The 14600-nt window shown below is 47.4% G+C and overlaps 1 protein-coding gene across 4 annotated transcripts; it reads right to left on the reverse strand.

Annotated features, from left to right (window-relative positions):
* Nucleotides 1-957: 957 nt before the first annotated feature.
* Nucleotides 958-10683, reverse strand: Rabl2b (RAB, member of RAS oncogene family like 2B). 4 transcript variants are annotated; one of them, XM_038343190.1, is made up of 9 exons: nt 10620-10683; nt 8860-9013; nt 6697-6726; nt 5352-5431; nt 4481-4560; nt 2671-2782; nt 2280-2377; nt 1923-2006; nt 958-1756 (listed from the first exon to the last, which is right to left on the reverse strand). In XM_038343190.1, exons 2-9 carry the CDS (start codon nt 8964-8966, stop codon nt 1676-1678), a joined length of 672 nt encoding a protein of 223 aa, XP_038199118.1. In that variant the 5' UTR covers nt 8967-9013; nt 10620-10683; the 3' UTR covers nt 958-1675. The 4 variants fall into 4 exon arrangements, with proteins under 4 accessions (XP_038199118.1, XP_038199120.1, XP_038199119.1 ...); XM_038343192.1 differs by lacking the exon at nt 10620-10683 and having other exon boundaries at nt 8026-9002; XM_038343191.1 differs by lacking the exon at nt 10620-10683 and having other exon boundaries at nt 4481-8398; nt 8860-8989.
* Nucleotides 10684-14600: the final 3917 nt, after the last annotated feature.

Genomic DNA, 14600 nt, shown 5'->3' on the forward strand with positions numbered 1-14600 from the left:
GAGTGCTGGAATTAGAGGCATGTTCCACCATGCCCAGTCCAGCAACAAGCTTTTTTTGTTCTAGAAATCTTACCTCGTCTGAGTCATGCATTCCTGAAAATTCCTGATCAGAAGTCCAAGTTAAACGTGTGACTATCGCTTTAAGAGGAAAACACATGTGTTGCTGAGCTCTTAAATCAATATTTAATTAAAAACCCCCACAAACAATAAATTTCACTGAAATGGTTTCCTGTAGTCAATTAAGAGTTAATATGGAGCAAGGTAGTGGTGGTGCACATCTTTAATCCTAGCACTCGGGATCTCTGAGTTCGAGGCCAGCCTGGTCTACAAGAGCTAGTTCCAGGACAGGCACCAAAGCTACACAGGGGAACCCTGTCTCGAAAAACAAACAAACAAGCACAGAAGAAAACACCCTAAAAGAGTTAATTTGGACTCTAGCATGGCAGCAGATCAAGGCAGTCTTCCCCCACCAGTGTGGTTGGTGATGTTCTCTTTGCTTATTTCAGGTCATAAAGTGCAGATACTTAGTGTGCTGGTCTGAATGAGAACGGCTCCCAGTCGTCCATGTTTGAATACTTGGTTCCCAGTTGGTGGAACTGCTGGAAGGGATTAGGTGGTGTGGCCTTGTTGGAGCTGTCTCACTGAGGATGGGCTGCAACGGGCCACACCATTCCCCATTCCCACTGCTTCTCTCTGCCCTGTGGATCAAATGCCAACTTCAGCTGCTGCTCCAGCTCCATGCCTTCCTGCCTGCTGCCTGCTCCCCAGCACAATGGGCCTGGGCTCGCCTTCTGAAACTGTGGGAGCCCCTTAAATGCTTTCTTCTGTAAGTCATGGTCATGGTGTTGTGTCACAGCAACAGAAAGTAACTAATACACTCAATGTTTATGAAATTTAATCTTTATTGTAAAAAAAGGAAACAATACAAACAAAATAATAAAGACAATGCAAATGATGCTCAAGACAGTCATAAGAGCAAACTAACAAGCTGCGGACGCAGGGCAGCTCTTTCTCTGCCATTTCCTGCCATCCACAGAAGATGAGTGTTTAACCTGCTCTAGATAAGTGGAGGAGTGCTCTCTGCCCTGAGATGGAGGCTTTAAAAGCTGTTGTTCATGTGGTGGGGAACAGTAATGTGTGTGTATGACTAGATATGGCTAGACTGGCCATGCTGTCACGTGACTGCAATAGTCCTGCTCCTGAAACAGCACAAAAAAAAAAAAAAAAAAAAAAACTGGAATTAACAGTTGTCTGTCCAAAATAATGTTGAAAAAGTTGTTTGGGAAACTCAGAGGGAAAACGGACAGAGGTGTCACAGATTCTGCAGGACACATCCTGTCCGCAGGAGTGCAAGGAGAGTCCCTGAGGTCAATTTGGGATGAAGGATGACAAACTTAGGTGTCTAGTAAGAAGACATGAATGTGTTCACTGACTCTACACTGCCAGGCTGCTGGTGGGGTGGAGAGATGTCAAAGACACGGATCCCTCACCCTGCTGCAGGAAGGTGGTGGGATATCATGCCTGTCTAGTGTGTTTGTGTTGACCTCATCATGGACCACAGAACAGTGGTTTGCAGGAAGCTGAGCAGGGCAGCCTGGAGAGGTTCTCTAGAGATACTGGGTATTTCAAATGGCTTCCAGTACCCCAGCTCAGCCATGTGTGGGTGTCCTCTTGATTACGGAGGAGATGGGCTCTTGATCACGTCACTCTGCTCTCTGTCTGCTGCGTCCTCCTCTTTCTGTTCCAGCTTAAAGTTCTGTGGACAAGGTCATAGGTGATGCCCGTCCCTACATTTGTCCAATTGTGGTTCTAAGGCATTTAGGGGTGGCAAAGCAGGCAAAACCCATATGTTGGGTTATAGTTTATATCTTTGAAGAAATCATCTACTTTTTCTATCGTACCAGAAACTGGGCCAGATTTACCTCAAGCTCCTGTAAAACCTCATCCATGAAGTCCTGGGAACTTTCCTTGTAAGCCACAGCTAATCGAATGGCATCATTGAAGAGCTGAAGGTGAGGCAGAAATGGCAGAAGTAGAGCAGTGGGCAGGATCCTGGACCCTACCTTTATAATCCGCAGTCCCCCCTCCACTGTCCCTTCTCATCACCTTGATCCCACAGTCAGTGGACTTTGTCTCACCAAATGTGGTCCTCCCAGCCTCGTTCCTCTCCGCTGCACCCCGCCACTCACTGTCCTGGTTTTCCCCCTTTCCCCTCCCTCTTCCCTGGAACTCCAGGGCCCATGAGCCGCTTCAGCAGACTGCCTCTGGTTTGCCAGTACCTTCACAACGTTGGTTCCATCAGCAGCGGAGACAAAGTACAGAGGCAAGGAGAACTTCTTGGCAAAACTGAAGTTCTTTTGAGTCATCTGTATGTCTGCTGCAGAGAGAAGAGCATTGGCCTGTCCACCCAGGGGAAGGGAAGAGTTTGGAGGGAGGGTCAGTGGAGGCTCTGCGCTTGGAAGTAGGGAAGGGACAATCAGGGACTGCCCTCAAAATAGTTAACAGGGATCTGCGTCTTGGGAGGGCAGGTTTTGCTGCTGGCATCCCCATGGGGAAGGAAATATCTTGGGAAGGAAAAATGACTGACAGCTACCCATTCTTTGAAAGAAGGAAATGTGTGGTGCTGGGTCCCCAGGAATTACTGTCACCCAGGTGCAGGGATGGCCCCACCATCAATTTTATTGGCCACCAGGATGCATGGGATCTCCGGCCTGAACTCTCGAAGTTCTGCATACCAGGTACCCAGGTTCTTATAAGTGATTTTCCTCTGGACATCAAATACCTACAGAGGGTAGAAGACAGTTTAGATGTGCCAAAGTACTTTATCAGTTCCAGACAACACACACCCAAATAGGAATATATAAAAGACCAGCTCCAGAAGAGGACCACAGAGAAACCAATGGGCATGTACCATAGGTGAAGTTGGTCCCAGACAGAAAAGAGGTAGGCTCAAATACCAAATGCCAGAGCAGGACTCTCTCTCTCTCTCTGACTTCTGGGGTTACACCGCTCCATTTGCCTTATTTCACGCTTTTATTTAGTACCCTTGGTTATTAGAATTAAGAACTTTTAAGTTTTCAAGCAAGGACTTTTGTGCTCAAGGAACTATGGAGGAACAGGTGATGAGTTCCTTTTGTGACCCCCTCTCACTGTCCTTACCTACCAGCTGGCAAGCCCCTCCAGGTGGCCTTTCATATCAATCTATATGCCACAAGGAGTCAAGAGTCCTGTGCATGCACACAGGAAAGAGCAGAGAAGGCTTGTGGGAGATGGTGGCATTTAAGCAGAGACTGAACCATGAGCAGCATTTTCACTGCATGGGTATAAACTGCAGAAGGTTGAGGGAAGAGCAGATGGGGGATGCTGAGAAGAACGGACCAGTCCTTTCTGCATCCCCTTTGTGCTACTCCTTATGGATGAGCTGGTACCCATTCAAATGAGAGCAGTGGCAGGCATACTGTAGGAGGAAGGGCTAGACGGTCAGGGGGTGTCAAGTGCTATAAAATGCCAGGCAAACAACACTTTGTAGGTAGACTTACACCAGTGCTGTGAACTTATCCACCCCGTGGGTTCTTATCAGAGACGTGGCACCTTGTTTCCTTCCTTTGTGATAGAGCCAGAGTGACTTACAGAGCTGTCACCAAACAATATGGTTCCTACCTGGTTCTCTTTGGGCACTCAGCCATGAGGTGTAGCTGCCATTCTGTGAGCAAGTCCACACCAGCTTTTACTGACAAAGTGTTCTCACTTGGGTTTACAATTCAGAGAACTAGACTATGGGGCTGGGGTTCAGCTCAGTAGAAGAACACACATTAAATATGCACAGTATCCTGGGTTTATTCCCTAGTATTATACCCAATCCAAACCAAACCGACTCATGCCACAGATGCTTGGTATGGTATTCATGAGAATCTTTTATCTGTGGCTTAAAATAAAAACATATTCCTTCAAAGCATGTAAGAGTGGTGGCCTAGAAAATGAGCCTGGGAGCTGCGGGGCAGGAGCGCCCAGGAGACAGATTTTCATTCTCACTTGAGCCTGTGCACACTGACTTCTGGGTACTTTTGTGCCACCTGGGGGACCCATGGTAACTATCCTAGGTAGCACAGGGAGAGCCTGGGAGGGAGGTGAGGGCTGACCGGAGAGGAAAGGTCTCCGAGGCAGTGGTGATAGTGAGGGTTCTCTCCAGGTCTCACTGTGGGTGTGCTCCATCAGCAGCCAGCCGTGGCCTGTCTCAGCCATGGTTTCCTCGGACACTACAATGCTTACAGGAACCCAACTTCTTTTCTTTCCTCTCTCTCTTTTTTATCTGCCCTCATCTTAGGATAGCTCCTCTGTTGTATTCTTTTTTAGCAGCTCTAGGGTGAAGCGTTTGGGTGGTTTTGAACCCTCTCCTACACATATATATCTGGTAGTGGGGCCTTGGCTCCTTACCCCTGGGCCAAAATTGCCATTTTTTACCATGCGGTTGGTTTCATACCATGATGCAGGCGTGAGCCTTGTGGTAGTAGGAGGCATGCATGCTCTGGAACCGCTCCTGGCCTGCTGTATCCCAGAAGTCTGCAACATGAACACAACTCTGTCTGCCCAATGAGGCTGGGGGGTTGGAGGGCAGAGACCCCCCACATGCCCCAGGCATTTCCATGCAGGTCTCTATGCAGAAACATGCATGCATTGGGAGAGGTGTGTGTGCACTGGTAGTGTAGGAAGACATGGAATCAGAAGGAGGACAATGCAGACAGCAGCCCCAGAGGGAGAAAGGAGGTACCCTTTGTCCTCACACTGAAGACATGGGGCCCTTCAAAACTGAAATTCCCAGACGGTGGACATTCAGGGGTGGCTTAGTGACCCTAAGGAAGGTCATGCTCTCTCTACATTTGAGAAGTGGTCAGGCCACAGATGTATTTCTTTTTTTTTTCTTTTTCTCTCTTTCTTGAAACAGGGTTTCTCTGTAGCTTTGGAGCCTGCCCTGGAACTCCCTCTGTAGACCAGGCTGGCCTGGAACTCACAGAGATCCACCTGCCTCTGCCTCCTGAGTGCTGGGATTAAAGGCGTGCGCCACCACCGCCCAGCAACACAGATGTTGTTTCTTGGTACTGGCTGAATGCTAACCCCTGTCAAAGGCCTCTGTGCTCCTCTTCCCTCTGGCAGCAAGGGTCTTCCAATGTCTGCTTTTCTAAATCCCGCTTTCCACACTCGTCCTGGCCTGGGTGTTACGAGACTGTATGTGCTGTGTACCTCTATTCATGCTCTCTGACTTCCCATTTTTCTTCTTCCTTTACTCTCCCATGAGCCTCTTTCCTACCACCCCCATCCCCTGCTCAGCGTGGCCTGGGGCCCATGCTGCTCACCCACAAGAATGGTCTTGCCGTCTACTGTGGCCGTGTGCTTATACAGGGTCAGAGCATATGTGGACAGTTGCTGTGGCTGACTGGATGCAGGTTAAGGAGCAATGGTGAATAAAAAGAGCTAAGGAAATGGGGAAGGGGGACATTTGTGTGACAGAATGGGCCCCCTTCTTACTTAGCTTTTCTTAATTTTTTGAGACAGGTCTCACTCGGTAGCTCTGGCTGACCTGGAACTAACTCACTATGTAGACCAGGCTGGCCTCAAACTCACAGAGATCTGCCTGCCTCTCTGCCTCCCAAGTGCTGGGATTAAAGGCCCAGGCCACCATGCCTGGTGCTCTTTTTATTGAGATAGTTTTTCCAATGTAGCTCAGGGTGGTCTCAAATTTGTGGCTATCTTTCTGACTCTGTCCTCCCTAAAAAGAAGTTAAATTTCAAGTTGAATGAACTCTACAGACAGACAGGCCCAACTTTAGTGACACAAGGTTTAAGAAAGGGCCTGGGTACCTCAGTGTGAGGTAACATGGAACAGGATTTTATTGCAAAGCTGTCTTAAATGGTAACACAATGCAGGAAAATATAACTGTGGACACTTGGAGTCTTTTGTGGACAGAGTTCTTATAGGCTAGAGCATCATGACTGCCCCACAGTAAACATCAAAGGCCAGGCAGCTGACAAAGTATCTACAGACTGAAGTTCACTTGTGTGTAAAACACTAACAAAATACCTGGAAAACAGCATCGTTTGAAGCGGAAATATGCTGGGCAGTTTACTGAGCAAAGATAAAGCAATTAGGTGGGGTTTGGTACAGATTGAGAGATATCAGCCTTTGGGGGCTAAGGCCAGGGGAGAGAGTCACAGGTTTTGCACGATTGCATGCAACCCTCAGGGCTCCACTTGGAGAACTTTAAGAAGCTCTCAGTTACAGCTCCTTACTCCAAATCTGTACAATGCAACAGTTCACAGTATGAAGGAAAAGCCGACACCCCACATTTTTTTAAAGCTTATTCCTATCAAAGACATTTTAGGCTCCGACGAAAGGGGTGAGATGATTTACCCAAGGTCAGAACTAAGGAGGAGGCAAGATTGGCATCCAGGCATTTGATACAGACTAAGTGCTGTCTGCTATTCTTCCTGTCTTCCTGGCAGAAATCCCACTATAAGTTAGCTCTAGATGCAACAGCCTGGATTTTATGATGTAGTTTGGGTCAACCAGTGAGGAGCTGGTGTGCAGGAAAACCACTGATCTTTCCTGGTCTGCGGGTATAAAGGAGTGGACTGGAGGTTAAGATGCACGAGAGTGGGAAAAGCCACAGGGACAAAGGACAGTTCAAGTCTTTAAGGATACAATCCATCCATGAGAAACCTCTCCATGAGTCTGTAAGGGAAATGTGTGAGGTCACAGGTCACGTAGCATCTCTAACTTCTTGTCCCTACTTTATCACCCCTGGCCTGACAGCCTGGAAGCTACCTGGGGCTTCCTATCTCTTATGAATTTTCAGTCAGTTTCTAGTCAGCCTGCACCGTGGGAATCACCATTACCAAGGCCAAACAGCCAACCCCTGGTGCCACTCTCTGGGTCAATCTGCATGGGGCTCTCTGACCCCTTATTTCCATCTCGCATACTGCTACACACAGAGTTACCCATCTCTGCAGGGGAAACTGAGGCCAAGACTATTCTTCAATCGGTAGTCATTTTCTCAAGACTCTGCTGTTCCTTAAGGCTTTGCTTAGATGTCACCTGAGCAGGAAGGTGACTGTAGGAGGTAAGGAGTTCCACCCGGTTTGAACTCTTTCGTTTCTCCCTGACCTGCATAGAACCCCAACAGAAACACTAGTTGATTTACCTTAATGCCTCTACTAATCAGAACAGAGGATGTGGCACAGCAGTTTGGGAATCTATAGTCTACGGGTATCTCTCAATGTTCAGCAGTGCACTGAACTGCATCTGAACACATAGATGTGAACACAGCTAACAAGCTTAGTTTGGTATACATCTTGGAGTCACAGGATAGCCTTGAAAACTTTTCTTGGTATTATAACTACTGGCTCCCAATCAGACAATACAGTAAATCTAAAGAAACAACAAAACAACAAACCTCCCATCTCCTAGAAAGATATTAAAATCATATATATGTACATATGATTTATTTAACAGTGCATTTAAGTTTTAAATAAAAACAAACAGATTTTAACGCTCCTATGATTATTAAATTTCAAATGTCAACATGATGCAGTCTAGAATCACCTGGCGGGGGGCCTTGGGACCTAGAAATATTGAAAACTGGCAGAGAATTCTTGAGTCACAGTGAAAGGAAAATGAGGTTTTCTCACCCACCAACCTTCTTCTAGACACAGACTCTACCATGGTTTCTCTTTCTGCTTGAGGTCTCAAAGGGGCTGGGAACTACTAGTCTTTAAAATTAAAATGTCTTAAAGGCCAGAACTGTGTTAGTCTTTCCATGTTCTGTTAACAACTTAGATTTTTTAAAAAACTATTTAAGTTAAGCTAATGCTGACTTTAGGCTTCTCTCTAGCCCACATTTCCCTAAAGGTCCATCAGTTGCTAAGTCAACAACTGGTCTTTCCTTCCTGCCACTTTGGTTTTCTATGTCAGTTCTAAATTCAAGTGTGGACGAAGGATTGCTATTTACTGGGTAATCTTCCAAATTCTTACCTTAATTGTAGGGGATATTGTTGAGGTTAAAGCAATTGTAAAATACAACAGCAGAACTTTAACATAAGGTAGAGAAACGAATGTGAATTCATGAAGCTGGCCTAAAACCAGCAAGGCCTCTAGGGACTCCTCATAGCTCTCCGGGTCTGAAGTAGAATGTGAGCTGAACTGGGATCTGGCGGGGTGGAAGACTAAACCAGACATTTACTGGAACAACTCTCTCCTCATGCTTTGACGGCAGAAATGGGCATGCACCCTCGCTACCTCACCCTGGATGGGTGAGAGGTGGGATGCTGATGGAGATAGGCCAAAAAAGGACCGCAGAGCCTTTCTTCAGCTCTCCAGGTGGCGGGTTCTACCCGTCAGGCAGGCGCTGAAGGCAGAAGAATAATCCCGTCTTTAACACCATTGCTGTCTGTGCTTTCCAACTCAGGGAGTCCCTCCCAGGAGGCATCTTTACTGCCTCTATTCTACCCACCACGTTCTTCTCTCCACCCTGTGCCACCCTCGTCGTCCCCCAACCCTCACACACGCAGTAACACCCGCTTGGGGCCTCCTTACTCTGTACTATTCCAGCGATTCCCAAGGTGACCCACTCTACAGTTTCTGTCAAGACTCAGAAGGTTCCCAGATTTCTGTCCCTTTGGGTCTCTCCCATTTCCTCACAAATACAGTTATAGACATGAGCCTGTTGTTCGTACACACACACACTTGGGCTCCAGTCAAGGCTCCCCCTCTTCAGCTAATAGAAACCACACTTTTCTTCATTTCTGGAGGACTTTTCTAATCAAGCCATTCTGGGATTGTTTCTTCTTCCCTAATCTCCCAACATACTTGGACTTGCCCACTGCACTGTCCCCCAGGCAGATGATCTTCACGTTGTCATGAGCATCGTATTTCTCTTGGTCCAGCTCACAATGTTTGGCTCTGTCCCCTGCCATTAGCTCTTGGCTGTAGACAAGAGCCAGCCTTGGAGTCTTATCACTGTCTGGAAAAGTCAACGAGAAGCCACTGTTAGAGATGAGAGCTCCCTTCAGTTAAATCCACTTTCTTCTTTTTCCTGAACAGCTGACGGAGGGCCCAAGGACACACATCCTGACAACTTGGCCACCATCTACTGAGCCTTAGGGCTGCAGCTCTGCCTCTGGATTCTTCTGTCATTTCCTGTTGCAGATGTGCTCGAGCCATGCCTCTCCTCCTATCTTCCAGACTAGATTTACAAGTTCAACACACAAGTGTCCTTACTTGTAAAACACAAAGCAACAAGCAACAACAACAAATAGTGCCTAAGTCATACAGTAAGGGATATTTGGTAAAAACGAGGGGACACTAACCATACAATCTGTGGTGCCTGACCCATATTCTTGGCCCACCTTCCCGTTCCACCTTGTTGCCATTAGCAGCTGCCTCACACTCCCTTCACCTTGGTATTCCTCACGACTTTCTTTTGCAGGTGCTATTTTTAACCTCCAGTACAGTGGTTCTCCACCTTCCTATTGCTGCGGCCCTTTAATATCCCCTCATGTTATGGCGACCCCAACCATAAAATTATTTCATCGCTTCTTCATAACTGTAATTTTGCTACTGTTATATGAATCATAATGCAAATACCTGTGTTTTCCGGTATTCTTAAGGGACCGCTGTGAAAAGGTCGTTCGACCTTCCAAAGGGTCGTGACCCATAGGTTGAGAAATGCTGCTCTAGTAGTTTCAAACGTTTTTCTAAATGTAGATGATACAAACCATACCTACATCAAGAGTTTGTCCTTCACTGCCTGGACTCAAATATTTAACTGCTCATTAGATTTGTAACTAGGACACTAGGGAGTAGAGGAATGCTACCCTAAACATAAACAGTACTTTAGCTCTGTGCAAACTCATATTCCTATTTCCATAAGTACAGACATCATTGTTAGTCAGTGTCAAGACCGGTGTGTTGCAGCGTCTCTAGCCTGGTCCACTCGCTTCATACCCAAACAAAACTGCTAGGGATGCACACTCCAGATTCTAACTGGGCGCACAGCAATGACACTCCGGAGCAGCAGCAGTTCGCTAACTCGAGTAGACATTGAAACAGGCTCAACTGGCTGCAGTGAGGGACATGACACCAGTCTGGAATAAAAATCGGCAACAGGGTCCCGCGTTTGCACGACTGTATTTCGGCACGGCCTCGGCCCACGCAGGAACTCAGGCTCCAGCAAGTGACTATATAGGAGAGCCTATAGCAGTGACTCTGCCCCTTCAACCTCCATCCTGCAGAGGGAGTGATCCGTTCGAAAGCCAATCCCCCCCCAGTCTATCGATTCGCGAAGGAACCCCTCAGTGACTGCCACTGTCCTCACGGTCGGGGGGCGGGGGTAAACTCTCTTTCGTGTGACGAACGTTTTTAGGCGTCCCACCAGGCCCAACCACCACCTCTCGTAAAGGACTCGCGAACCGCGGTCGGGCCTCTGCCCGGTCCTCGCCTTCCCCTACACCCCACCTCTCAGGCGGGTTTTCCAGGCACTTTGTTCTCGCCTCGGCCTCGAGGGGGCCGGGACACTGCCGATGAGCTCGCCCACCACAGGCCCTGGGCCACCAAGGCAGCCGGCTTACCCGCTAACAGGAGACCGCACTCCGGTAGCGGCTCGGCCGCGTCTCCGCCGCTGCTACGCGACCGCACCAGGACCCCGAGCTGGGCTGTCCGGCAATGGCCCGAAGGACCCCATCGGGGCGCGGGCTGGCTAGAGCAGTGCCTGGCTGCCTGGCGCCCTCCAGGATGGCACATCTGTGGCATTGACCAGGAGCTCGGCAGAGTGGGTGCACTCTGCTACTGGCCAGGGGTGGGAGTGGGACCCGCAAGTTGGAGAGGCAGCTGAGCAGCCACAGGTTGCGGTACCTTGATAGGAGAAATATAAGCAAGTTTCTCGACTTTCTCAATCTGTGGGCTATCACTTTATTCTGTTTATGCGGTCGTATGAATGTGTGGGTTGTGGTACAAATTTGGTAAGTGTATAAAATCTCTGAACGTGCAATTGGAATTGGAAAAAAAGAAATAAAAAGGAAGGACACGACTGTTCCTAAGTATGGTGGATGAATTTTATTGTAGATAAAAGGGGAGGAACCACACCCTGCCCCACTACAGTTATGGGTTTCCCTGGCAGATGTTTGAAAGTAGACCTTAATGCTGTGTGCTCTCTAGGACCTGCTGCTACTGGGTCCTCCTAAAATAAGGGGTAGGGTTATATGGTCGCAGTCAACTCTCTGAGAAGGTTGGAGGACTGGACCAGACGCAATAGAGCTGGATAGACAGCATGCATGGACAATTTGGCTAGCAAGCCTTTGCAACTAAAGGCTCGTGAGAAATGGGGAGAATTGTTCCAAGTGAGCCAGCAGGAACACCTGACCACCACAGCGACTCCATTTTTATCCTGAGCTCAGGGTGTTCCTTGAAGATTAAGGGAAGAAACCTATGACCAGAGCTGTATTTTTGGATACTGGGAGATCGACATTTCTTCTGGAGGCTGGTGGATTGAAAGATATTTCAATATAAAATTGCTAGGGAGGTGTGGTGTCAAGGATGACTCTAGATATTTGTAAACATCCTACTTGTTGTTTGGTTACTTTACGCCTGCAATATTAGAGGGAGGGAGCTATGCAGGAATTGCAATGCCCTTCAAGTTGATGGATTGACCCCCTCGCTGGGGCCAGCGCTGTGACTTCTGGTTTTGTTTGGTTTTGGTTTTTTTGAGACAGGGTTTCTCTGTGTAGCTTTGGAGCCTGTCCTGGAACTCACATTGTAGATTAGGCTGGCCTCAAACTCACAGAGATCCACCTGCCTCTGCCTCCCAAGTGCAGGGATTAAAGGCGTGTGCCACCTCCCTGCCCAGGGCTGTGACTTCTCTGACTTCAAGGCCACTTTAAGTAACCTGATTGTTGTCCTGCATTTTGTCTTTTGTTACAGGCTGCATTTCAACTGTGAATTTAAAACTTTTTTCTTTTTCTTTTTGGAGACACTCTGTTGCCCCAGATGACCTCAAGTTTATGACAGTCTTCTACCTCAGCTAAGATTACAAGTGTGTAACCTTCTCCTGACCCAACTCTGACCTTTTAATGGCTGCTAAGGAATTACTTTTTCTTTGGGTTAGAGAGAGGGATAAGTGGTTAAGAGCACTCACTGCTGTCCCAGAGAACCTGCTCCATGTCCAACACCTACATGGTGGCTCACAACCATCTGTAACTACAGTTCCGGGGACCCAACACTGTTTTCTGTCCATTGTGGGTACCAGGGGTGCACAGACATGCCGACAGAAGTTGCCTGCATGTAGGAATAAGTAAATGAACGAATAAAAGGAATCATATTTTCTTCCTGGCAAGGTTCACTGTTGCTATTTGGAAACCCACCGGTCTAAAGCAACCTTGCCCTGAGAGACATTTTCATAGGGATGATGGTAGACTATACCGTTCCTAAGGACTGGATGGGGTGCATTGCTGTGTGTGTGTGAGGTGGTGAGCCTTCTGCTTCCTTCTGGAACAGAAATGCCTCCTACACAGTGCTGCTGGGCCACCTCTGTGCTCTGTGCCAAAGCTTTGACCCTCTTCCTTTCTCCTCGGAGGCTTTGTTTGTTTGTACCTGGGGAATGTGTACTCAGAACCTCGAATGAAGATCAGGCTACAGCATCAGTCTGGCAATGCTTCCCACTCAGCCTCTCCCATTTCCTCGGGTTAGGGTTGCACAGGTGCTGAGCTCGTGGTCTACTTTACTATCAGTCTAGCAGCTAGCTGTGTTCACTGTTAACGCCAGTTTGATTAAATAAGTAGAGGCACAACTCACGTTACATTAGGGATTCTGACGGAAGGCGCCAGCAGGAATAATTCTTTGTTTCTCCTGACACTGAGTGTGAGCATGCTTGTGAAACACACAAGCCTGTTCTAAAGGCTTTTAGTGCTTCATTTTAGAAAAACCCGTATTCAGTTGCTCAGTCCATTTCTTTACTAGGTTGTTACAAAAACAAACAAACAAAGCAACAAAAAACCCTCAGTGTCCTGAGCTTTATTGGTCATTCTGAACCACACAATGTGTCCATAGCCTGAAGAAATGGTAGAATTTTACCCAAATCTGTACAATTGCCCTATTTCTGTTTTTAATTCGTTCTTATTCTTTTTTTGTGTGTGTATGTGTATGTTTGTATATGATGCATGTGTGTGGAGGCTAGAGATCAACATATCTTTCCCACTCTCCTGTAGTGATATTTTATTTGTATTTTAATAAATAAAGCTTGCCACAGGTCAGGGCACCCTGACTTCTCTTAGGACTGGAGATGGAGGGGGAAGGGGAGGGAAGAGTGGGAAGGAAATGGGAGGAGGTGGAAATTTTTAATTAAAAAAAAAGAAGCAAGCAATCACATTCTGAGTTAGGACGTGAAATCTCCAACTCTTTGACTGTCAGACAAGGTGGAAATGGGCCCACATTTTTGTGCCTCCACACTTCTCCCCAGGTGAAGGTTGAGAATTCACCTAACCAGAGAATAATCTTGCCTTTCCTTTCCTACTCCATTATTTGGGACAATCTGTGCTCTTTTTTCTATTTATTTATTCATTATGTATACAATATTCTGTCTGTGTCTATGCCTGCAGGCCAGAAGAGGGCACCAGACCCCATTACAGATGGCTGTGAGCCACCATGTGGTTGCTGGGAATTGAACTCAGGACCTTTGGAAGAGCAGGCAATGCTCTTAACCTCTGAGCCATCTCTCCAGTCCCCCAATCTGTGCTCTTACATAGTGAATAAAGTGGTCCGTCTCCCTTCTATGTCTTTTTTTCTCCCTCATCTCTTTCTCTCTATTCCCTCTCCTTCTGTTAGTCAAGCAGCACACATGAAAATACAGGTAAAGGAATGTGCGTGGGTTCATTATTACAGGAATGGTCACATATGCTCTCATACAACAGCACACCTGTGCCCTGGGTCGCAGCTAGTCAGGAAAAAGGCAGGCAGCTATGCTCTTGGATGCTGCTAATCTGGAATGGCAAAAGCACGTGTGTTCAGGATTGCCCCTAATCAGGGAGGGAAACTGGCACAGACGCCTGTGTTAGGGCTTCAGCTAATCAGGAAAAACAAAGACACCTGTGTTAAGGCTGGCAGATTATCAGCAAATCATATACACTGGGGGGCACAGCCAACCAGGCAGAGGACAGATGGCTGTGCCTAGGGCCACATCGAACTAGTAAGAGTGCAGACACAGTATCCAGGTGATTGTCTAATTGGGAAAGGAAAAAAAAAAGACGCCTTTTGTCCCTGCCAGTGCTGTTTGACTAACTGTGTGGTGGTTGTGCACATTAAACCCAAGAGAGTGTCAGGCTTCGAACTCAGGCAGATGAAACTGGAAGCCAAATACACGAAGGCAGACCAAGTGTGGATACGGATTTGTACACACATTCCAGTGCTGATGTGGAGCCGAGAGTGACCTTTTGCCTATAACCAGTTTATCTGTGGTGGGCTAGTGTAGGCTTGGTGAGTCAGTATGAGCAGTATTGAGTCGACTTCAGGAATCACTGACCAGCAAACCTTTCTATAAGTTGTTTGCATGAAAGTAGAAC

This window comes from Arvicola amphibius, chromosome 9, assembly GCF_903992535.2.
Source record: "Arvicola amphibius chromosome 9, mArvAmp1.2, whole genome shotgun sequence".
NCBI lineage: Eukaryota > Metazoa > Chordata > Mammalia > Rodentia > Cricetidae > Arvicola > Arvicola amphibius.

Excerpts from the sequence above, each read along its gene's own strand:
- Rabl2b (XM_038343190.1), bottom strand. The coding sequence starts at position 8,966 with ATGGCAGGGGACAGAGCCAAACATTGTGAGCTGGACCAAGAGAAATAC. Across the intron at positions 2,007-2,279 it reads ATGGAACCAACGTTGTGAAG|CTCTTCAATGATGCCATTCG; the intron begins GTACTGGCAAAC and ends CCTCACCTTCAG. Across the intron at positions 1,757-1,922 it reads AGGTTTTACAGGAGCTTGAG|AACTTTAAGCTGGAACAGAA; the intron begins GTAAATCTGGCC and ends CCTTGTCCACAG.